General features: G+C 40.9%; 1 protein-coding gene across 1 annotated transcript in view; it reads right to left on the reverse strand.

Annotated features, from left to right (window-relative positions):
* PXDNL (peroxidasin like) overlaps positions 1–25,526 on the reverse strand; it is a 244,176-nt gene that overhangs the window by 63,286 nt on the left and 155,364 nt on the right. Inside the window, exons 7-12 of the mRNA XM_038766521.1 lie at positions 22,968–23,137; positions 18,264–18,381; positions 12,724–12,893; positions 11,238–11,507; positions 2,530–2,646; positions 534–692 (exon numbers count right to left, since the gene is read on the reverse strand). Coding sequence (XP_038622449.1) covers positions 534–692; positions 2,530–2,646; positions 11,238–11,507; positions 12,724–12,893; positions 18,264–18,381; positions 22,968–23,137 — 1,004 coding nt within the window. The remainder of the gene's footprint in view (positions 1–533; positions 693–2,529; positions 2,647–11,237; positions 11,508–12,723; positions 12,894–18,263; positions 18,382–22,967; positions 23,138–25,526) is intronic.

Here is a 25,526-nt window from a genome sequence, read left to right on the forward strand (position 1 = left end):
ATAAATACGATTAATGATGATGATGATATAGAGATGGTCCCTACCTAACAACGGGCTCACAGTCTAGAAGGCGGAGACAGACAACAAAACAAAACATGTAGACAGGTGTACATGACTAACAAGAAGGGCAGAGGAAGTGTAGTAGGACATGGTAAAACAGAGCCTCAGACAACGCTGTGCCCTAGCTGAAAACTGGGAATCAACTGCCGAGGACAGACCTGCATGCCTCACTGCCATCAAGATAGAAGATCTCTGAGCAAAAGCTTATACTGTGCTCTCCTACGTGCTTAGTACAATGTTCTGTACACAGTAAGTGCTCAATACGACTGACTGATTGACGGAAAAGAGAGGCAAGGAGGCAAATGAGAAAACAGCACTAGGTGATACAAATATTAAGTACAGCAACCAAAAAAGGACAACTTTTTGTGTGGCCAATGTGGCAGGGGAATATTGGCCTTTTCAGTACCATACACTCATAGGGGAAACACAGGACAACTATACATGGTTTATGAAGACGACTGTGAGGAGGGTACCTTTGGCTTGCACACTCAGTAGGACGGTCACTCTCTTCACACCCAGTGAGCTGACAGCCTGACACTCATACTGGCCTTGATCATGCTGAGCTACCTGAGCGAGGCGTAGAGTTCCTGAGGAGAGAATGGTGTGCTGTCCCTCCTGACGGAGCTGGCCACCTGCAGGGGACAGAAAATACTTTCGTCACTCTCCCAGGAAGGCTAAACCCAAGAACCTTATTCTCTTATTCAACAAACACCACTGATGTGAGCAGTCACCAGACTAGACCTTTTACTGTTGGCCTAGCTTTGGTGTTTTTCACCTGAATCAGAAGTTCAATCCCCTTACTGCGCAAGAGGAGAATTTCAAATTGCTCCTTGCTAATTTTGCTACCTTGCACCTGCCACATCAGACATACTCCACATTTCCCCACTAGATTATAAGATCCTTGATTGAGGGCAAGGATCATATCTAATAATAATTCATAATAATAATTTTCATATTTGTTAAGCGCTTAATATGTACAAAGCACTGTTCTAAGTGCTGGGGAGGATACAAGGTGATCAGGTTGTCCCATGTGGGGCTCACAATCTTAAGCGCCATTTTACAGTTGAGGTGGCTGAGGCCCAGAGAAGTGAACTGACTTGCCCAAATTCACACAGCTGACAAGCGGCGGAGCTGGGATTTGAACCCATGACCTCTGAGTCCCAAGCCCGTGCTCTTTCCACTAAGCCATGTTATACTCTTCCAAGCAATCAATCAATGGACTGTATTTATTGAGCACTTAATGTGTGAAGAGCACTGAATTACATCCTTGGGAGAGTTCAATATAACAGAAATAGTAAATATGTTCCCTGCTCTCAATGAGCTTACAGTCTAGACAGAGCTTACAGCCTTAGTGCAGTGCTCTGCACAAAGTGCTCAATACACAGTATTGATTGATGTGCCAGAATACCCTCTATTCTCAGGCAAATGCTTGAGCAAAATCATTTTTTTCTTCACTAAAACAAATCTACTTGAAACATAAAGCCATCTCCATCGTCCTAACCAGTATCTGAAAACCACTGGACTAGGTATTGGCAGGAATTACAAAAGAAGTGCAAGAGAAGAGTTGCCTGTGTCAAAGAGCTTACTTTCTAAAGGAGTGATAAAGCAGAAATTCAATAATCAAATATGAGACCAAGAAAACATATATTAACTTACTAACATTTGTACGGAAGCAGAAGTGGAGGGTGACCAGAGTAGCAGATGGTCAGAAAAACTTCATGTAAGGTGAATTTTATGTAGGACTTTGAAGGAGGGACCAGAAGCTGGTTTAGAAAGTAGGGACTCCCCCTAGAAGGGGAAAAGGAAGATAGTGTGAGAGATATCTCAGGAGCAGGAAAAATGAGCTCTAAGAAGACGGCTCCGGAAAACCTGGAGCTCAAAGCCATTGAAGAATTCTGAGAGGAAAGTGATGCATATGGGGAAGTCCCAAGACATTTCTAAGTCTTTCTAGCTGAGGACAGGCTATACTGTGGAGTACAAGCCCTGCAATATTTATCTGAACATGAACATTGGTTCCAGCTAGTTGTTTAGCCAGTACAATGATAAAGAGGGTTTCGTGTCATATATCCATCTTGTGCATAACAACGAAAATATTTATCATTTTGTCATTAAATTTTGGACTATGACAACATGCAAAATCAAATTAGCTATCACATTCAACTAAACAGAGTGATATGTATTTGCTGAAGGACTCTGAGGCAGTCTGAACCTATTAAATGAAGTGAATTTATAAATCAATACTTAGCTTCAAAATAACATTAACCAAAGCGTTTAATTTAAAAATGAGCACCGGGGACAGCTTAACCATTTTCATTAAAAAGTGATAGATTGCTTTATGCCACTGTGTTTTAATACCTGCATTTGTGTTTAGTCAATGTACTTAACAAGTAACGTAAGCCATTTATGCCCTCCCTCCAAAGTAAGAAGGAAACATTTTAATCTCCCAATTTCCAATAGATAAAATTATACCTGCTTTGGTCCAAGCAATCACAGGGGTTGGAATGCCAACAGCTTCACAGGGGAAATCCACAGTATGTCCTTCGACAACTACTTGATCCCTGGGGATTACTGTAAACTGGGGAGGAGCTGGACAGAGAAAAGGAGGAAAAGCAAAAAGTTTGTCATGGGCCCACAGTCTCTAGGTTAATGCCATCTGTAATTTACTGCTAAGGGAAAAATGGTAAAGTATTTCCAAATATTCTCAATTGTAATTGTAGATTAGCAATTACAGGCATGGGGTGTATATAAACACAGTTGAAAGTATCTTCATCAGAGTAGTTATAGTTACATATACTGCTATAACCCAGTTAATGCTTTTCATTGGCGACATGAAAATCTTTTTTTTTTTAATGGTATTTGTTAAGCCGTTTTTATGTGCAAGGAACTGTTCTAAGCACTGGGATAGAGACAAGCTAATCAGGTAGGACATAGTCCATGTCCCATGTGGAGCTCACAATCTTAATTACCATTTTATAGATGAGGAAACTGAGGCACAAAGAAATTAAGTGACTTGCCCAACATCACACAGCATCAGGCAAATGGTGGAGCCAGGATTGGAAACTTGGTCCTTCGGACTGCTAGGCCTGGACTCTATCCACTGCTTCCCAGTCAAGCGTTAAACAAAAGAGCACTAAACCAAGTATAGAAATCCCTCAGTCTTTGCAGGGTATTGAGGAGAGAGACTCCTGTGAATCAATCAATAAATCATATTTATTGAGCACTTACTGTGTGCACAGCACTGTACTGAACTCTTGGGAAGTTCAAGTTGGCATCATATAGAGACGGTTCCTACCCAACAGTGGGCTCACAGTCTGTGAATGAGGTGAAGGTGCGACTATAACATAAGCCCAATGGTCGCTTCTCTTGAAACACTGGAACATTTTTCCAGCAACTCACAACAATTCCAACAACCTCAAGCTCACTGTGAGCAGAGAACGTGACTACCAACTCTGTTATATTGTACTCTCTCAAGCACTTAATACACCGCTCTGCTCACAGTAAACGCTCAATATAAAATGAATGACTGATTTAATTCAAGGCCACCCGGGCTCTCCAGAAAGGGGGCCTGGGGGTGGTTAGCCAGCCAGCTCCTGAAAAGGTGGGGCTAGGGCTGCTGGTAACCAAAGAGACCGCAGACGACTTGGGCAGGGAATGAGGCCAGGGCTAGAATGCGAAACCACGAGCCGAACTATCCATAAAAGTCAGTCATTCGTATCTGTTGAGAGCTTACTGTGTACAGAGCACTGAACGAAGCGCTTGGGAAAGTGTAGTACTACAGAATTAGCAGGTAGACTCCCTGCTCACAGTGAGCTTACAACCTAGAGGAAAGCCAAGGGATTATTTCCCATAACAATGATAATTGTATTTGTTAAGAACTTACTATGTGCCGGGCACTGTACTAAGCACTAGAGTAGATACAAGGTAATCAAATTGGTCACAGTCCCTGTCCCACATAGGGCTCATGGTCTTAATTCCCAATTTACGGTTGAGGCAACTGAGGCACAGAGAAGTTAAGTGACTTGCCCAAGGTCACACAGCAGACAAGTGGCGGAGCTGGGATTAGAACCTAAGGTGCTTCTGACTCTGAGGCCTGCGTTCTACCCACTAGGCCACACCGCTTCTCTAAATAAGAGGGATTAGCACATTCCCAAGATTCAAATAATTGATCAAAACACTATAAATATATTTAAAAGGAAATAGAAAACAGACTAAACAGTCACATGATCCAATAGCAATGCAAATCCATGCCAATATGTCAATTTGTAAATACTTCATTTTCAAAGTGTTATCATTTAAATCTTACGTTACAGGACTAGGGATCATCACTATCTATGCTAAATGGATCCGTCATTATCTAATGCTACACTATAGTAGGCTTTAATTACCCTATATATTTTAAAGTTTGGGGAAAAGAGGAAGGGAAACATTTAAGCTGAAGAAAGCTTTGCAAGTGGGAGGCGAGAGAGTTGCTGATGGAAATACTGGTACTAAAATTAGCAATACTGGTACTAAAATTGGCAATAATGGTACCAAAAGTCAGGAATTTCATCATCGCTATAGTGAGAGTGTTAAAAGAAGAGGGCTAAAGTGAGGGAGAGTGGGTGGTATAGTTAAAAATGGAAATATTTAAATCTATATGAAACACATTGGTAAATTCTCCCATATTCTGAAGAACATGAAAATGCATAATTAAGGACCTCAAAGGTTGACACAAAAATCAACATTATGTTTTTGTTCATGTTCCATTGCCCCAACATCCCCAAATACATAAAGTTGATTGTCTTCAACAATAAAAATAGAATTTAGATCCACATATGTGTTTGTGAATATCTGAGTATAGACATTTATTCATTCATTCATTCAATCGTATTTATTGAGCGCTTACTGTGTGCAGAGCACTGTACTACTTGATTTGGAAGTACAAATCAGCAACATACAGAGACGGTCCCTACCCAACAGCGGGCTCCCAGTCTAGAAGGGGGAGACAGACAACAAAACAAAACAAGTAGACAGGTGTCAATACTATCAGAATAAATAGAATTATAGCTATATACACATCATTAATAAAATGAAATAGTCAATGTGTACAAATAAAATAGAGTAATAAATATGTAGAAATATATACAAGTGCTGTGGGGAGGAGAAGGAGGTAGGGTGGGGGGGGTGATGGGGAGGGGAGAAAGAGGAGGGGAGCAAAAAGGGGGAGCTCAGTCTGGTAAGGTCTCCTGGAGGAGATGAGCTCTCAGTAGGGCTTTGAAGGGAGGAAGAGAGCTAGCTTGGAGGATGTGCGGACGGAGGGCATTTCAGGCCAAAGGAAGGATGTGGGCCAGGGGTAGACAGAGGGACAAGCGAGAATGAGACAAGGTGAGGAGGTTAACGGCAGAGGAGCAGAGTGTGGGGGCTGAGCTGTAGAAGGAGAGAAGGGAGGTGAGGTAGGAGGGGGCGAAGTGATGGACAGCCTTGAAGCCGAGAGTGAGGAGATTTTGCTTGATTCGAAGGTTGACAGGCAACCACTGGAGATTTTTGAGGAGGGGAGTGACATGCCCAGAGCATTTTATCGTGTTGTACGGATTTTGATAGCTGGTTATAGGCATAGGATCTTCATTTTTTTATTTCTGTCATGCAGTTCCCCATTAGCTTTTCTGCTTGCCGATCAAATTTGGTTGATATTCTATTCAGATTTCCTTGAACAGCCTCAGGATGGCTCGTTAGGAGAGGACCTTCACTACATCAGTTCCAAGCAAACAGCCATTCTAAAAACGTCAGAAGTCCAAACAAACTGTTGACTGAAGCAGTTCTAAACATAATCAGAGCCTAATTCTCAATTATTCATGTTAAGAGAAGGGAGCCTGTGCACAAATTATTATTTGCTTGTGTTTTTCAAAAGATGCACTCACCTCTTGCCAAGGAAAAAGCCACTCCTTTCTCCCAGGACTTGCTGTGTGACTTTCAAAAGCAGTTGGGTTAAAAGGGAATGGATTTCCCCAGAGGGCTAGTTGGGATTTGGTCTTCCTTGATTTCTGGGATATCCTTGCCATAATGCTAGTCCCTTTTTTGCAGGCACCCAAATAATTCAGAGATATTCATGGTGATTTTAGGGTTGTTTCTCTTCCTTGGAAAGAGGTAAACATGTGTGTTTATGTGTGTGTGTGGGGGGGGGGGGTGTATGCATGCTTGTATGGGTGTGTGTATGTGTGTGTGCATGGCTGTGTGTGTGTTTGTATGTATGAGTGAATGTTTTTGCATGGGTGTGGCCATATGCTCACATTTACCCAGGAATATGGTGATGGTGGACTTGAGAGGGTGGGTGAGAAAAACCTTACAGATAACTTCATGTAGCCAGTGGTAGGATGGGTGTGATGGGGGATAGTTCATGCCTAGACAATTAGGAGTGTAAGTAAATATGCCACCATGCCATTGGAGCAACCACACAAAACAAACCAAAGGAGCACATTTGAATCAGCATGGGTTAGTGGCTAGAGCACCGGCCTGGAAATCAGAAGGTCATGAGTTCTAATCTTGGCTCCACCACTTGTCTGTTGTGACTTCAATTCTCTGTGCCTCAGTTACTTCATCTGTAAAATGGGGATTGAGACTGTGAGCCCTACATGGGACAGCTATGGTGAGTCCAACCTAATTTGCTTGTATCCACCCCAATGTTTAGTACAGTGCCTGGCACACAGCAAGCGCTTAAACACCATAGTTATTATTATTATTATTACGTTTAAAATGGGAACAAACTATCAATGGACTGAGAAGAGCATATTTCCAGGAGATGTATTAAAAATATGTAGGGATATGGGGAAAAAAAACCAAACTGTGACTCAACAAATTCACAGTTTGCCCAGTTTTAATTTAATCATCAGTGGTATTTATTGAGTCCTTCGGAGAATACAACAGAGTTGGTAGACACTTTCCCTGCCCATAGGAGCTTGCAGTCTAGAGGGAAACACAGACATTAATAAAAATAAATAAATTACAGACATGTGATAAGTCCTGACGTGAGGTGGATAGCAAGTGCTCATAGGGTCGGAGTGCACTGGTGTTACAGAAAAGAGAGGGAGTAGGGGAAAAGCAAATGAAGAAAAACAGAGACTAAGGCGCTTTGACAAACATTCAGACCTAGCTGCCCAGGATAAGAAAGCCAGTGGTGCTACATGAATAAAACAAACTGTATCATACCTCTTCAGACCTATTTTATCTCTGAGATACATATATTTCTTTCTCCAAACTATGGTTGCTTTAAAGGAGCAGTCCCTAACCCTCTTTGCAAAGTTGGGTTTGGTTAGGGAAATGGTCAAGAGCCATTGCCTTGGCCTCCTTTAAGACTCAGATCACTTGGTAAGAGGCTGAAAACCACCTGGTTGAAGGGATGGGAGTGGGTGAAAGAGAGGGCAGAGAGAGCAGTAACTGTAAAACGTCACCCCAAGTCTTGCTCTGGCCACATCAGAATCTGGTTCTCATGCTCTGTCTTCTAGCCTCATCCACTTTGCTAGCTGCTAAGTAACATCAGCAAGTGAAACAGGCGGATTCATGGCAATTTAATCGAACACATCACGCTGACTGAAAGGCTGGGAGAAGGTCAGAGTGGTGAGCCTTAGTCCTGAGACCAAAGGATTTCTGTTGAGGTCCCATGTGTATTTTGGGGAAATCACCCCATTACCAGAATCACTAAATAGGAAAAACGATCATACTTGGGTAATGCCATTGTCCACACTGCCTTCCAGGTTTAATTAACTGACATGACTGAATAAATCACCTGTCTGGGCTGTTAAGTCCTGGTCATACTCTCTGCCAGAAGCACAGTCACATTATGAAATGGTCAACCCACGTGGTTTGCTTTATTTCTGCCGCGAGTTTCAAAGTGCAGCTAGTGAATTGGATTGATAGAGAGATCCTATATAACCAATTCAGATCAACTGCTATGTTTTCATTCACTGAAACTTTTCAGAACATATGCTAGCTTTGGGCAATTCCTCCCTTGGTTAAGTAGTTCTATAAAAGGAATCAGGCATTACTGCATTTCAAGAAAAATGGGTTAGAGGTCCCTGTAAATGAGCCAGCATAATACCTAAGCAGATGCAGTGGGATAGAAATTCGCCTGAGCTTTTCAACAGTGATCCAACATAGTTGCTTCACAAATAGCTGAGTTGTATGGAATGGGCTCTTATGGGTGGATTGCTGTGCCTGGTACTCATAAGAAGTTAAAAATAAAAATCGTCCCAAATCAATGACTCTCTTGCATTATTTGAAACATACCTGACTATAACTGGTTGGTGTCCAGTGGAAAGAATGCCTTACTGTAGACCAGAATTTCCAGGCTGTTTTGGCCACAGTAATAAAATAATAAGAGCCAAATTATCAGCCTATTCTGGATAGGCTGTTTGAAAGCTAAAGGGAACGTATGGGTCTCTCCAATGTTAAAAAAGCATCCCTTGCTTCATGAAGGTTCAGCTCTCCCTAGACTGTAAGGTCCACCCTGTAGACTACCAGCTCCCTGTGGGCAGGGAACGTGTCTACCAGCTCTTTTATACTGAACTCTGCCAAGTGTTTAGAACAGTGCTCTGCACACAGTAAGCACTCAATAAGTATGACCGATTGATTGCTTGAAGGGGCCTGAAATGAAGGATTTCCATGGAGTCAGAGGAGTTATTATGTGTATTCACCACAAAATATTTTGTTATTTTACTGAAATCAATCAAGAGAGTCCTTCTGGCTATTCATTACTGGGATGCCTAGTCTAAACGGGTTTTGATTAACGGTGTTAATTACTATATACAATATAAACTAAGCATCTGCCTCATACTTTGATTTATTCTTTTCACTGGGTGATATGTTTTTCCATCTTTATCAATAATTCACCTCTACCCCTCTGGAAAAGTGTGCTTTGTTACAATAATTACAGTCTCTGAATATATGGGCACCAGAGAAGCTGAACAGAATGAGAGGCATAGAAAATGACATAAAGAGTAACATCTCCAAACAAAATACACAGTCTACTTAGCTATTAAATGAAAGAAGTCTCTTGGCAAACTAGTTGGGAGATTAATAAAACAGCTAAAGACATATTGAAACCCTCCACAAACGGATTCAGGAAAGGAACAAGGAAACATCTCAGAATTTTGAGGGACAAACAGATGGTGGCTTCAAAGGCACAGGGTTCCACTGGAAAATGAGAGTTTCCTGTTGGTGTAATCATTAGAGGTAGTACTTTATAAAGGGCATTGTGAAAACTTCTCAGAATGGAGCTAAACATAAAGAGCACATAATGGACAAGGCATGCAAGAAGGGACTTGATGAATTCCCAAGGCAGAGGAACTCGTATTCAAGGGGAGGGAGAATCCTCAGGACTATCGACTGAATAACTGACAATAGAAATTTGTGATCAAAATTTCCATATTCATTGTGATAATAGGTGTGAAATTGTGCAAGCCCAAAATAGTCACTTCCAGTAACAGACTTCACTACATCATATTTAAAGTCTCTCTTTCTCCCATTTAAAAATACTTTGCAACTAAGGATTAACACAGACTGAAATTTGTCCATGACATTTTTTCCACTAATTTCGACTATGACAGTCTTCTCGCTGTAACCTCATTATTAATCTACTTTCTTGTAACAAATTCACTGTGAATACTCAATTTTCAAGCAGTTACTATGGATGTCTGAGCCCTTTAATTGAAAACAGGCACTCCTCTGTCTTGAGAGAAAATGATAGAGGGTTTCATATTTGGAAGAGGTATATTCAGTTGTATTAGCTCTTTTGCTTTCTAGTGTTTCTCCTAGTTACAAGCTGCAAACACACCTTGGTTCTCCTCTCTCATCCCTGGGGGTCCAGAGGTTAGGGAGAAACTAGCCCCTCCAACTCCCCATCCAGGTGTTCCACTGGAGTTCCTGGTTTATACAAGCAGAGAAGCAGCGTGGCTCAGTGGAAAGAGCACGGGCTTTGGAGTCAGAGGTCATGAGTTCAAATCCCCACTCCACCAATTGTCAGCTGGGTGACTTTGGGCAAGTCACTTCACTTCTCTGGGCCTCAGTTACCTCATCTGTGAAATGGGGATTAAAACTGTGAGCCCCACGTGGGACAACCTGATTACCTTGTATCCCCCAGTGCTTAGAACAGTGCTTTGCACATAGTATGCGCTTAACAAATACCATTATTGTTATTATTATTATTATTTATATGAGGGCCACAGTGCAAATTCCTCTTGTTGCTTCAAGTCAAAAGGGAATGGCCAGTGACACTATCCTGGAATGCTTCAGCTCTGTAAGGGATGTGCATCAGTGTTGCCCATAGGCAAGGCAGCCTCCACACAAAATTACTCTGTTCTTGCAGAAGAAAAGGGGAATGACTTATTCGCTCTCAGGGCAGCAGTGAGAAACAGTGAGGCCTATAATCAAAAGAGCACAGGACTGAGAGTCAGGAGACCTGGGTTCTAATCCTGCCACTTGTCTGCTGTTTGACCATAGGCAAGTCATTTATCTTCTCTCTGCCTCAGTAAAAATGGGGATGTCCTCCCTACCTCCCCCTTACACTTTGAGCCCCATTTAGGGCAGGGCTGCACCTTATCTGATTGTAATGAGCCTGCCCAGTGCTTAGCATATGTGTTTAACAAAAACTACAATTAATACTATTAGTAATGTAAACCTACAGATGTTAGACATGTGGTTGGAACCATACAGCCTGGCTCTTTCCACTTGGTGGAGGAGAAAGAATGGATGATATTGAAAAAATGAGGGACAAATCACTCTTACTTTTTTCCCTCCTATGCTTCGATGATATTTCTATTACAATGATTGTCCTCTCCCTTCCCACTTCCCTCTATATTCCCCACAAACCTGCTTTGAGGTGGGGTTCAGGGCCAGAGTGGGGGGAGCTGTGCCATCCAAAGCAAAACTTAAAAATAATTCAATTAGGCCTAATTCATCAATACATGGAGAGATAGCAGGAAGAGAGGCAGAGACAAGCACCACATAAAACACTAACTGTATGTATAATTTGTTGTTCAATCTTTGCTGCTTGGGATGAGCTCATTTCTTGGAACCCTAAATGAACAACCAGCCACAAACTACAAAAAAAAAATCATATTCCCATTTTCAAAGCCACTACATTTCATAAACATGAGACCTTGAGTGAAATCCAGAAAATTTCAACAATCTTCTTATGTTCCACGTACCTTGTACAAGAATATTTGCCGTAGAGTGAACAGAGCCTTGATTATTACTGGCATGACAGGTAAACTGACTGTGGTCCTGCAAAGTGACATTCTGAATAAAAAGTCCTCCAGAAGAAGTGATGATGTACCTGGATTCATCCAGTGCCTCTCCATTTTCCCTGGTCCAGCTGATAAAAGGCTGGGGATGGCCGGTAGCCATGCATTCCAAAGTGGCGCTGGTGCCAACTATAACTTCCGTGTCTTGGGGCTGAATGACAAAACCAGGCTTGGCTAAAGGAGGAAGAAAAGAGAGGGTTTGGTGAGAGGAGAAAAAGGAAAGAGAGAAAGGGAAGAGAGTGAAGATTAAAAAGAGAAAGGGAGCAGGTTAAAACTGTGTGGAGGGAAGTGTTTGGGAAGATGGGAAAATAAATTCCAAGTTATTTAGTTTCACTAAACCACATATTCTGTTATTTCAATTTAAAACTGCTCAATTGAACATTATTATAAAATAATAACAATTATTATGGTATTTGTTAAGTGCTTACTATGGGCCAGGAACTGTACTAAGCACTGGGTACTGTACTAAGAGTAGTTCAAAAACATTATTGTGACAAATGCTGGATTTAAGAACTAGCAATAACAATCCTGAAATCTACTGTAGCATATTTTGAAGGCTATTAAGACTATGTGAGCACTATGTGGGGCAGAATGTGTCCAACCTGATTATCTTGAATCTACTGTGGCACTCAGTATACTGCTTGGCACATAGTAAGTGATTAACAAATATTACTATTATTATTAAAACTATTATCATGTGATGCAAAAGTCCTCAAATTGGAACATAAAGTTTCCCCATGTAATGCCACGAGTTGAATGTACACACTCCTCACAGAACTAAGCTGATTACGGGGGGCTATTCGAGGTATATGGGAATGGTAAACAATTCAAAGGAATTAAGGTGAACCAGCTCTTTTCCTTTAGATGTTATTTGTTGGACACTGAAAGCCAATTGACAAAATTTTAATCAAGAATTTCACATTTCAAGAAAGGCCGTAATGTCCATACTGCGGTTCCCCGATTAAACAGAAACATGTCATTTCTACACAGCTATGAAGTACAATAAGGGCTAGGAAACAGCTCATAATAATGTACTGGTAAACTAAAAAATATTCTACATAGGACCCAGAGTAATGATCTAGGGTAGTTTCACAAAAAGCTAGATTGCCTAATCAAATCACTGAAAAAAAATGAAAAGACTTTCTAAATCTGGTTATTGGAATGATAAAACTGTCCCTTTACAAATGAAGCACTCATTCTTTTATAGCCCTATATGAACACAGTGCAGGTAGAACAAATTTGGGATGAGTAAAAAGGACAAGGAGGAAGGAAAAATAACAAGTAGCACATTGGTTGTGGCATTTTGGAGTCATGTATTAGCAATTCAAGTTTGTTTTTCTCATTAAATGATGAATGTGTGTATTAAATATGACAAAAAGCAACACTTTACTTGGAATGCTGGAATATCGGAGAAGAGCACTTTGGGTCTTAGCTTCCCCTGCAGCATTCCTCGCCATACACTGATAGACACCTTGGTCAGACTCTCTTGTGTTTCGGATCATGAGGGTCCCATCATTAAGCAAATTCAGCCGGGAATCATCATCCATGTCCAATGAATGGCTACAAAAAATTGATATTACTTGACACTACATTGAAACAATTTCAATATAATTAGTAAATAAAATCAATTCTCCGTTCTCTATTTTTTTCCTCTCCTGAACTACTCTGAATTAAATTGCATTGGATCTTTTTCTAGGATTTTTTTGGGCCCACTAACTCCAACTGGGATTGAATGTGGTGGCCTTGAGCTGCTATTTAAGGTAGAGATACAAACTGCATTCTAGCTATATGATTTCAGACTCTTACTGTGGTACCACATTATTAATGAGCATTCAAAGTCCAGAAGAGGAAGCATTCAAACCAGTTTAATTATCAGATGATTCATATTAAAGGAGGCAATCCCCAGTGAGCAGGCACCATCATGGCATGGCCTAGTGGAAAGAGAATGGAACTGGGAGTCAAGGGACCTGGGTTTTAATTCCAGCTCCACTGCTTGCCTGCCGCATTAACCTTGGGCAAGATGCTTATCTTCTCTGTGCCTTTTACCTGCTTTTTCTTCCCCCCCTAGACTTGGAGTCCCATGTGGGACAGGGACTGGATCTGACCAGATTATCTGGCATCTACCCCAGCTCTTAGAACAATGCTTGGCACATCAGTCATTAGTATTTATTGTTTACTATGTGCAGAGTACTGTACTAAGGACTTGGGAGAGTCAGTACAACAGAATTAGCACACACATTCTCTGCCCATAACGAGCTTACAGGCTAGAGAGTTGTTTGTTAAACATAATAAATGTTTAATGAATACCAAAACAATGATTATAATTATCTTCACAGCTCAGGGTTCTATAGAACTATATTCCAGCTGGTTTCAGTGGAGAAGCAGAGAAGGCGATTTAGAGAATAGGTGTGGAAGGGGTCAACTCCTAAGGAATTCCTGGATCTCTATGATTTTCCAAGATTTCCAATGGGTCAAACTATACTTCTAATCTCTCTCAGTGGCTCAGATTAACATTTCTAAACAGGGTACTTTGACATAACAGTATTATTTTGTGACCTCTAAGGCCCAGTCTTGGGTACAGCCATGTCTGATTTTATTACTCCTGAACAAGCCCATTCACTCTGAGGTTTACCAAAACTAGGAGTGGTTTAGGAGCATAAGCTTCCTTCCCTCTCAGCAAGGGTGGGTGTGGGACTTCAGAACTTTGCTTACGCCTGCAGTGTGCCTAACATCGAACATGACATTAGCTTATCCAAGTGTTGCAAAGTCCCAACTTCAGAGACACAGAAGCCTACATGCCACATGGCCTCCTGAATCATTTGGGATTAAGAAACCAAGAAAAGCTCCCTCTAAACATCAGACTGCTTCATTTCCAGACATCAGCTGGGTGAGAGCCTGTGGTCACGAAATAATTTGTTGCCTAAAGGACAAATTTTTTTGAAACATCATCCAAGGTCTTGTGGGGTCAGGAACAGGCGGGCATTTCTTGGTCAGAGAAAGAGAGAGAGGGAAATCAACAAAAAAGGGCAGGGGAAAAGGTGTCAGATGAAGCAACAATTTATCGAAAATAGCTATCTTCTCCCTTCCTCTCAGGGACTCACTCTGCCCTACTCTCTCCTGCAGCTTACAGATATTTCAAGGGGCATTGTTTCTAAGGCAACAATTTCCCATCATCTGGATCCCCAATTTCCTCTCATCCACTGCCTTGTTTCAAATCTTAAGTATCTCTTTCACTATTTTGAGGCAGACATAGGAAAGCCCTGATGTCAGCAGGAGAGAAAAGCAGTGTGGCTGTGAGGGGAAAGGAGGTTGACAGTTCCCACAAATCCAACTAGTCAATTCTCCTGTGACAGGAAAGGGGGAAGAAAATTTTCTAATTGAACTGAATTTTACCCAATCACAAGCAAATCCGAAAGAAATGATACTTTTTTTCCTCACTCATTCCACCCTTCATGAACGAAGGAAGTTTTCAATTTTTTCATTTGATTAAAAATGATCCTTAACAGGTCTTTAACAAATCAGAATGAACATTTTCCAGGCCAAAGTCTCCTGAGAATACCTGCTCACACATGCCAAGTATCAACAGATTTTATTATAGAAACAAGAGGCTATGGATTTACAAGTAGAATTTATTTTGCCTTTCCTCTGTAAATGTCAGCTCAAATTCCAGGGAAACACTTTTTTTTTTTTTAATGGACAAGTGCCGCCAGCCTTTATTAAAGGGAATTCAGTCTTTCCAGTTAAAAATATCCTCCAACTCAGCAGATCCAACACAGGATTTAGAAATCTACTGTAAGAATGATGGGGGGTTTGATCCCATGCACGCACGCAAGCACACATACACACACCCACACACACACCTACCCACCCACCACCCCCAGCTTCACAAAATCAGCAACCCAGATCACTGGGGGGGAATTAGGGAACAATCTTCCAATCGAGTGAGTCTGCTGGATAGACTGCGAAAGAAATGACTGTGTTCATGGGTGTAGCACTGGTCAAGAGGAATTATAAAGTGAGTTATCCTTAACTTGTGGTTATTCCAGACAGTTTCTGCCATTGTGGAAGCGGTGTGGCTTGGTGGCCAGCATACGGGCTTGGGAGTCAGAGGACATGGGTTCTAATCCCGGCTCCACCATTTGTCTGCTTTATGACCTTGGGCAAGCCACTTTAACTTCTCTGTGCCTCAGTTATCCCATCTGTAAAATGGGGATTAAGACTGTGAGCCCCACGTGGGACAACCTGATTACCTTTTATCTACCCCAGCACTTAGAACAGTGCTTGGCACATAGTAAGCACTTAACAAATACCGACATCAGTATTATTAATTATTATCATTATTATATAGATGAATGCACATAGGTACCACCTTCTAAAGGTAACTCTCAATGATCTCAGGTGGTGAGGCACACAAAGCAATGATAAATGAAATAGATGGATAATTTCAAAGTCACAGTAGCAGTGTGAACTTGCGGAAGAGCACAGGCCTTGGAGTCAGAGGACCGGGGCTCTAATCCTTGTAGGTCAACCTTGGGCATGCCACTAAACATCTCTGTGCCTCACTTACCTCATCTGTAGAAGGGGGACTATGACTACGAGTCCCACATGGGACATGGATTGAGACCAACCTGATTATCTAGACTGTGAGCCCACTGTTGGGTAGGGACTGTCTCTATATGTTGCCAACTTGTACTTCCCAAGCGCTTAGTACAGTGCTCTGCACACAGTAAGCGCTCAATAAATACGATTGATTGATTGATCTTCTATCTACCCAGCACTTAGTATAGTGCCTGGCGCATAGTAAGTGCTTAACAAATACCATTAAAAAGCAAACAAAAACAACCACCTCGTTTTAGCTTGAAGTTTCAACCTTCACTGTCGCTTTCTCCTCAGATTTTAACAAGAAGCAGAGTGGAGTGAACGTGTTTCTCATGGGTTTATGTTGCCCTGGTCTCCCTTCAATTAAAGTGTTTCTAAGTAGCGACGGGAGCCCAATGTCGAAAGGGAATAAGAGAAGCAAAGGGTCTGGGGAAAAGGTCAAACCTGCAAATGGCAGATTGAACGTTCCACTCCTGGACAGAGTCATTTCACTCTGGAGGGGCATCAAAGGCTGCTGGCCGCCACATTTTTCTCCATACTGACGTCTTTTCCTTTTCTCCGTGGAAATAATTTTTTTTCTATTCAAGTAGTTAATTTAGCTAGTCTCTCTTCCATTATTGCTTTCAAAAAAATATGGACTCAGTAATGGGAAGTCAAACCAGTGGTTTTAAGATAACACAATCAGCAGAGATTCTTCTTACTTTGTAAGCTTGAAACTAAGCAATGGCAATTTAAAGACAAATTGAAAGTCAGCCTCCTAAACTAGATCCTCCAAGTTAACTACATTCACTGTCTATACTCTCTCTCTCTCTCTCTCTCTCTCTCTCTCTCTCTCTAAAAGAAAGGCCCTTACTGCTACAATTTGAAATGCATTCGCTAAACATGAATTTGAGCAACAATCTGTTTTAAAATCTAGATTGTACAGAATGTCACCATAAATATTTAGAAAGTTCCATTAGATAGCCTTGCTTTTCAATATGTCAGGCATCAATGAAGGAAATCAGGGATAAATGCTGCTAAACTTGAAGCTATGATAGAGACTAACTGAATTATTTTTTTGAATAAGGATTCAAAGGACTTAGTCCTAGGGGTACTTTCGTTGTTTTTTAATTAAAATCAACCATTTCACTTCTCTTTCAATATTTTTTCACAACTCTATTCCTTCCTCTTCTTCCACTCACAAAAATTTGGGGGTTCATTTGCCTCAATACCAAAATGCCTTTCTGGTGTTGAATGACACATTTAAAGCTCATCAAAGTCTTCTACACCAGAGATCCATTTATGGTAAAGCAGCAGTAATGTACTCAATGACCCCGAGTGGTGAGAAAAAGTTAATTTAGTAAATTTTAGAAAAGGACTTGAAGCTCTTCGCAGGACTGAGCCCAGTATCTTTTTTTTTTCCTTTCCAAAATGAGAGTTAGAATTTTTTTTCATTCCAAATTCCAATTTCAGGTCTCTATTTCAAAAAATACAATATGTGTATTTTGTAAAGCAGGGCCGGCAAAGCTGTATTTACAGAATGTGCAAGAGATTTGCTCCAAGAAGCCCTATTATTATGCCTTTCTTCTTGTTAGCAGGATTCCATCTTAGCACTTTTTTCACAAGGGTTGAAAAAGTAGGCTGAGCCAAATGCCCCTGGTTAGCCAGGCCAGTTCACGACCTTGGTGAGCTTTCCTGAGAAAATTTAGAAAAACAAATCAATCTTTTGGACTAGGGATTCTCCCCTTTAAATTGGTCCTCCTACTTTTTCCCCCACCTCCAAGGACTCTTGCTCACTGAAAACCTCTGAACTTTCATACCTGGGCACCAGCACACTCGGCATGCTTTCAAGTTAGAACCCAGAGCTACTGTGTCTTGAACGAGGCATCCTAGACATCAACACTTGCCTTCAAAGTCACAGAAAGAAAGGAGGAAGTTGGGCCAGCTTGGGATGGTGTTCCCAACATCTCACCTTTCTAAAGTAATTAACATGGCTTTCAGGATATTCATCTGGAACATGTTCTCGGCTCTAAAGACTTTAAAGTTGGGTCACAGACGTCAAATTAAGTCAAATGTAGGTGGAATCATGTTTTTTCCTTTCCTTTCCTTCCTTTCAGGGAATCGTTAGAATGGGGTTTCTGCCCAATTTCAGAACGATATTTAGCTCTCCAGTTGTTCCCTCCCCTGCAAGGAAACTGTGCAGAAAATTTAGCCCACTAAATAGGGCAAAAGAAAGCACCAGATCCTACTGCCAGAGCTATTCATTCTATCCTAGGTGATGAAACCCATAAACCGAAGGGCAGAACAGCATTAGGGGAAAACTGACATTTCAAACCATCGTTTAGTATTTACTTGTTATGTATCCAAATAATCTCGGGTTTGGGATTTCCTTCTGCACGACAGGTCAAGTAGACGGTGTTTCCCGAGGTTACCTCTACGTCTCGGGGCTCAAAAGTAATGCGAGGGCTTTCTGCAACAAAAGAATGAGGCACACTTAGGGCAAGTGAAGATACCATTGTTCAATTGAAGTGAAGAAATGTTTTCAGCATGACAGAAGCATTCACTTTATTGTTATGTAGGGCATTTGTCGAGTGTTCACTTCGTGCAAAGTACCACGCTAAACATTGGGGAAAGGTACAAGGAAAATAATTCAGACAGAGTCTGGAGTTACGGCTGAAAAGAAATTGAAGAAAACACTTCAGCCCATTTTGTGCACTGAAAACCCATATCGGAGAGCAGAAATGGAAAGAGAATGTTTGATCTACAGAAAATACGGTCATTAAATAACACATTCCTGTCAAGTTTAGGATTTGTGCATCTCTACATGCAGTTTTTCCCAAGGCACATATCTTGCCTAAAACTTAGAAATGCCATAAGTCTGACTTTATCCCATTTACAGAATCTGTAGTGCGTGGATGTGCAGAAAGTTTTAGTTCCCGGAACTTTTCTGCAATTATGTTTTATGAGCCAATTTGAACTTTAGGAGTCAAAATTCTTCCAACTGAGCGCTTAAAATTGCACTTGCCATTTTGCAGGTACCCTTCCAAGGCAATCAGCTGCCAAAGGAACCCACTCTGAATTTACTTTAGGTTTAACATGCATAAGTCTGAAACCTGAATATTTTTCTTCTATATGGGACCTGATTCTCTGATAATCCAGGGTGATGAAAAACTTTACCAATATTAAACAAGTGGTTCCTTCCTGAATACCAAGAAGTTGTGCTAGGTAGAAGGTAATTTATCAAATAGCATGTGGTGCACTACAGAAGCTGATTTATTTCAGATGGGTGAGCAGTTCTTCCCAAAAAGTATTCTCTTCACCCTCATTCACTAGACGGTATAGCCAACCACCTCCTCACTAATCACCACCTTTCATCAAAAAGATGATGAAGTAAAGCTTTTATAAATGGGCCTGTGAAACACATTCAGGGGAAAAGCATTTTCCTATTTAAGGGAATAATAGGAATGTTTTCAATAACTCAGTTCAGGGCCTACTGGAACAAAGAATCAGGCAGCAGGCCTAAAAATAATAAAATACCCTACTCGGGTTCTCAATTCTGTTTCCTCTTGGGTTTTCAAGACAATCTGTGACTGAGAGACTCTGCTGTACGTTGCTACTTGCACTCTCTTAGCATAACTTTAGGGGAGCCATAGAAATCAATGAGGGTGCCTGAGGATGACGATCATGATAATAATAATCTTATTTCTTAGCACTTACTCTGTCTAAACAGTGTGTGAAGTGCTGGGGTGGCTATAAAATTATCAGATAGGAAAGAGTCCCTGCCCCACACACAGCTCAAGGGGTTGGGGAAGGACTGATGTTAGCAAATGGAGGTGAGACTGGCGACACAAGTCTAGATATGGAAAAAAAAGGGGCTCATTCTCTCTGTTGCACTTGCTTATTGCCAACATCATCATCAACATCAATCGTATTTATTGAGCGCTTACTATGTGCAGAGCACTGTACTAAGCGCTTGGGAAGTACAAATTGGTAACATACAGAGACAGTCCCTACCCAACAGTGGGCTCACAGTCTAAAAGGGGGAGACAGAGAACAAAACCAAACATACTAACAAAATAAAATAAATAGAATAGATATGTACAAATAAAATAAATAAATAAATAGAGTAAAAAAATATGTACAAACATATATACATATATACAGGTGCTGTGGGGAAGGGAAGGAGGTAAGATGGGGGGGATGGAGAGGGGGACGAGGGGGAGAGGAAGGAATGGGCTCAGTCTGGGAAGGCCTCTGAAACTGGCTCCAAAAAGTTAGGTCTACTGTTAACAGATCTGAATGTTTTGTTCATAGGAACAAATGAACATAAGTAGTGCCATTTTGGTGGGGTCAGACTCCAGGTCTATCCCACCCAGACATCCAGTCTTGAACAGTTTAAAACTAGACTCTCAGCTCCTTGAGGGCAGGAATTGTGCCTAGAAATATGTTACTCTCCCAAGCACTTAGTATAGTACTCTGACCACATTAATTGCTCAATTAATGTTACCGGTTCATTAATTCAATCATATTTACTGAGAGCTTACTGTGTGCAGAGCACTGTACTAAGTGCTTGGGAAGAACAAGTCGGTAACATATAGAGACGGTCCCTACCCAACAACGGGGTCACAGTCTAGAAGGGGGAGATGGACAACAAAACAAAACATGTTGATTGGCAGATGGTGCAGAGAGGTAAAGGCTAATGGGTAGGTTTTCTTGATATTTATTTTAATGGTTAGGAATGTTCCACCTAACACCTACATTTCCTACCCAGCCTTAACTTTTCACTAAGGCCCTCTCATTGATTAATTTAATTGAACCCTCTTCAGTGAATCTCTCCCAATATTTTCAGCCTGTGCCACTGATTGTGGCAACAAGTTTCACATCAGATAGCATTTATGAACTTAATAGCATCCTCCCTAGCACTCATATGTCTGCTGAATTTATTTTTTACCTCTCGAGTCATATTTTTAGGTTTGTCTCCCCCACTGGAGTATAGGGAACATGAGCAGGCAACATGTCAATTCATTATTAGGCATTTCTCAAGAGCCTATATGGTACACCAGACCAAAGTTGGCCCTCAGTAAATGCAACTGCTGCTTACTACTACTCCATATCATCCTACCCACTAGGTAAAGAATTGTGCTTGTTTTCAAGCTACCATTTTCAGGTTTCGGTAGCTGCCTCCTTGCCCAAGTGAACTACGATTTAGTGAACAACTGTTCAATTTTTCCCTGGCTACAATTTTCTTGATTTTACTAAAGTTCTCCTTAAGCAAAGTGGCATCAGTGTTCTGTATTGTTCTGTAGTGGGTTCTAGTCCCAGCTCTGCGACTCATCAGCTGTGTGACCTTGGGAAGTCACTTCACTTCTCTGTGCCTCAGTTACCTCATCTGGAAAATGGGGATGAAGACTGTGAGCCCCACGTGGGACAACCCAATTACCTTGTATCCACCCCAGCACTTAAAACAGTGCTTGGCACATAGTAAGCACTTACTCAAAGTCTCTGCATAATTTACAACCAGTGGCTGAGGGTTTTCACTGCATTGGCCACCATGAAGAATGAACTATCAGATGAAAAATCTTACTATTTTTAAGGTAAGTGTTAGCTTTCCTTAGGCCACAGCCAGCATGAAATAATCCTAATTAAAGCTTAACTGATTTTTAAGGAATGATCAAGAATATTACATTCAGTCATTAAAATTCATAAGGCCCAAGTGTTGAGACAGGCATTTTTCACATTTTAAAGTCCACATTTTTTTCTTCTACTTTTCTAAATGTCAAAAAATATCCACTGTATATTCTTGTCATAGATGTTTCAACCCCACAAACTTCATCATTATCCACAGGTAACCAAGGGAAAGTTTCGTAGAAACAGTAGTTTGTTTTTTGTCCAAACTTCATTGACTCCAAAGATGAAATGATATCTTTTTCTAGAAAAATGAGAACTCAGAGTCCCCACAATCAACTGTGGCTCTTGGAATTGGATTAATGTGCTTCTGACTTCACTGGGACCAAAGAATGTTTTATCATGCCAAAAAAGCCATATTTTAGACCAACTACACTTACATGTTCCCAAGAATAGGTCTGAAAACAAGTTACCCAAAATGAGCTGAATCAGACAAAGCTGTGTTTTTTACCATTCTAACAAAACTCATTAATAGCATTTCTTTCTTGAGGTACTACTCTGCTCTTTTGCTAATTTCTCTTCAAAGACTCAGTCTGTTGCCAATATGGGACACTATTCATTTGTCCCCAGTAAGAACATTTTCTTCCTCAATCTTTTGCAAAACGTTATGAGGGCAGTTTTTTTTTTCTAATTTTACTGATTCATTTAAAAATGTCAGCCCACTTTTTGCAGCAAGATCCAGGTCCTAAATATTTAAGTGGAATAATATTTTCATTACAGATTCAAATCATTTACAGCCAGTTTGCAAGATATCTCAAATGGTGCAAATATTAAAATTATCTTTTCTACAACACCAAATGAGACTCAGAGCTCCTGAAGTAAATGTTCAGTGTGAAACAGGATCAAAGACATAAATTCACAAGCTTCGAAAGGTACCATATAGGGTAACAACAATATTCCATTTATACCAATGTTCCCTAAGAATGGGACCAAAGTACGTTTGAAGAATCAATGCCTTTGTTGCCCTCCTCCTCATCCACCTTCTAACATCACCTGACATCCTTCATGTTTCCCCCAAATAATTCATTATACCTGTCATTTGCATAAGCTCTTCTTTAAGCCTTCTTGATACTTTCTGCCTTTCCATTTTTCTGAGCGACCCCAAGTAAATAATGCTGTGAAGTCCCCTAGATAGACATTCCCTCACTTTTGGAACAAAAGCATGTTTAATAATCCCAATCTACAAGCATAAAAAATCTGGTCACATAAAGATCTTTAAACCTTTCTTCAATCAAAGCACAAATCAAATACTCCAAATACCTCACCTGCAGCATGTCCCTTATACAACCTCATTAACTGTGAGACTATAGCAGGACACCCCTCAGCAATTTTAAAGCCATACATAACAACAACAACAAAAAAGTCACTCACCACAGTTGAATTCTTCCGCTGTCAACGAGGCAATGGTTCTGCCTTGAAATCTCTTGGGAGAGTCACAGGTGGCGGCCACCTGGATGTGTCCATTTCGGTCATAGTCTTTGACTAGTTCTCCCAACCACATTAAATCACAATCGCAAACCAGAGCGTTGGAATCCAATCGCCTGCACATTCAGACAACAGAAAGTAAGGTTAAAAAACAGTATTCAATTGGATACATTCAATACTCAAATAAAACATCTACTTTCCAATCACTATGTCATCCCATGGGCTGTCAGCGTGACCTAGGACAACTAGCAGTTATACCCATGTATTCCAGTAAAGTAGCGCTTTGAAATAATGGCCAATATAGTAATATTGATTTTTGTGATATTTGTTAAGCAGTTACTATGCACCACACACTCTGAACTAGGGGCCGAGGTAGACATCATATAATCAGGTCAGACTGAGAAACAGTAGTTTGAAACATGAGGGACAGACTTTTTTTATCATTGAATGAGGAAAATTTTTTGGGTGCCCTTTAAACTTCTTAGTTGGAGCTCCTAAAAGAACAATGATATGTTTCATTGCCCACCTGGAACTTATACTTTAGAATGTTTCATGAAACACCAACTAGATGACTCCAGCTATTTTCTATCTTCTATCACTCCTGTTCACCAGTACGGAGAGCTGTGTGTTCTCCTTGCTTGCGATTGGGCTATGCCATTGAAGGCATGCCTGGGATGAAAAGTGATCTCATTTGGGAAACCTGCCCCTTGGGAATGTGCCCTGCAAACAGGCATATGCAGATTATGCTTCACTTATCTCAGTGTTTGGTTTGTCGACTACAGACCAAAGGATGTTTCCTTACTTCCCCCTTATTCATTTGGATTTCCCAAGATTGAAACCACAGGTATGGTTATGATGAGAGCAGGCTCCACTCCACAACATTAAATTTGTACTTCCCAAGCGCTTAGTACAGTGCTCTGCACATAGTAAGCGCTCAATAAATACGATTGATGATGATGATGATGATTTGGATGCCAGGTGAATGGAGTTTATGAACCTGCTTTGCAAATTGCACCCTAAATTTGGCTACTGAAGGGGCTCTGGTTGGATAGAAATCACAGTTAAAGGCCATTGCCTTGTGGGCCTGGATAGTCCTAATGAACGACAGAGTAGATGGCATATTACCTAGTGGGTATTTTCAAAACCATCTACCCAGAGACAAGGAAGGATGTGTGATACCTTCAGGTTTATGAGATAGCCAAACCAGTGTCCTGAGAAGGCACATAATTCTTATTCTTGGAACACCTCGGTTTGGGAAAACAGACCCACAACAGGGAGGCTTTATGGGATTTAATTAGTTATTCATTCCCAATACTGCTCAATGCCAAAGAATTAAGTTTGGTTGCCAGATACTCCAGTTTAACTGTTACATTCCAATGTGGATCATAAGCTAACCCAGCCTGAAATAGCTGACATCAAGAAATGTTTGATTCCAACAGCACTAAAAGAATCATTAAAACATAGACCCCTTTTCATGTAACCCTTTTCCTTTAAAAGTCTGCAAACCACTGATAACTGCAAAGCCCCAAACTGAGAATGCTTTTCTTTCAATCAATGGTACTTACTGAAAGTTTACTATGTGCAAAACACTGTATTAAGCACTTGACTGAAAGTCAAAGATTATAATAGTAATAATAATTGTGGTATTCGTTAAGCACTTACTATGAGCCAAGCACTGCACTTAACGCTGGAGTAGAGACAAGATAACCAGGTCCCACATGAGGCTTATGATATAAGTAGGAGGGACAATGGGTACTGAATCCCCATTTTGCAGATGAGGGAAATGAGGCACAGAAAAGTACCTTGCTCAAGGTCACTCAGCAGGTAAGTGGCAGAGCCAGGATAAAAATCTAGGGCCCCTGACTCCCAAACCCATTCTCTTTTTACTAGGCCACGCTGCTTCCCAAGTATTATGCTTGAAGTATAAAAAATTGACCATTGCATTGCATTAATTTCTTTGCCCTTCAGCTTTTCCAGCTGTAAATCAGACAGAATATCTGGCACCTTCCCATTTCCAAGATTTACTCCATAAATGAGAACATCTATAAAAGCCTTTCATTCCAAAGTATTAAAGTATTGAATAACAGGAAAGACTTCTACTGTTAGATTCCATTTTAGCCTGGTTTCTTTCCCTTCCACCAACTCCATTCTTCTGCTTTATTAGTATTTATGTTTTGTCATATTCCAACGGTGTACAGCAGAAAATGCATTTAAGGAGGCTGAGGGAAGAAAGCACTATTAATACCTAGCAAGGCACAGTGTCGGAAGGAAAGAGGTTTTGGAGGAAAGGAACTCTTAATGAGCTGAGAGAGACAGAGACCCAGGATACAATAGCTTGAGATGCAGATGGAGATGAAGCTTTTGGGTATTACCCGCACATTGCCTGAATCTAAAAAAGCCTAGAAGGGAAACTCAAAAAGAAACGCTGTAGAGGAAAACCGAGCTTTGAAAAGTTCCCAGGAACACTGTCACAGAGAAAAGTTCCCAAAGTCATGAAGCAGAAGG

The sequence above is a fragment of the Tachyglossus aculeatus genome, chromosome 25 (genome assembly GCF_015852505.1).
Source record: "Tachyglossus aculeatus isolate mTacAcu1 chromosome 25, mTacAcu1.pri, whole genome shotgun sequence".
Taxonomy (NCBI): Eukaryota; Metazoa; Chordata; class Mammalia; order Monotremata; family Tachyglossidae; genus Tachyglossus; species Tachyglossus aculeatus.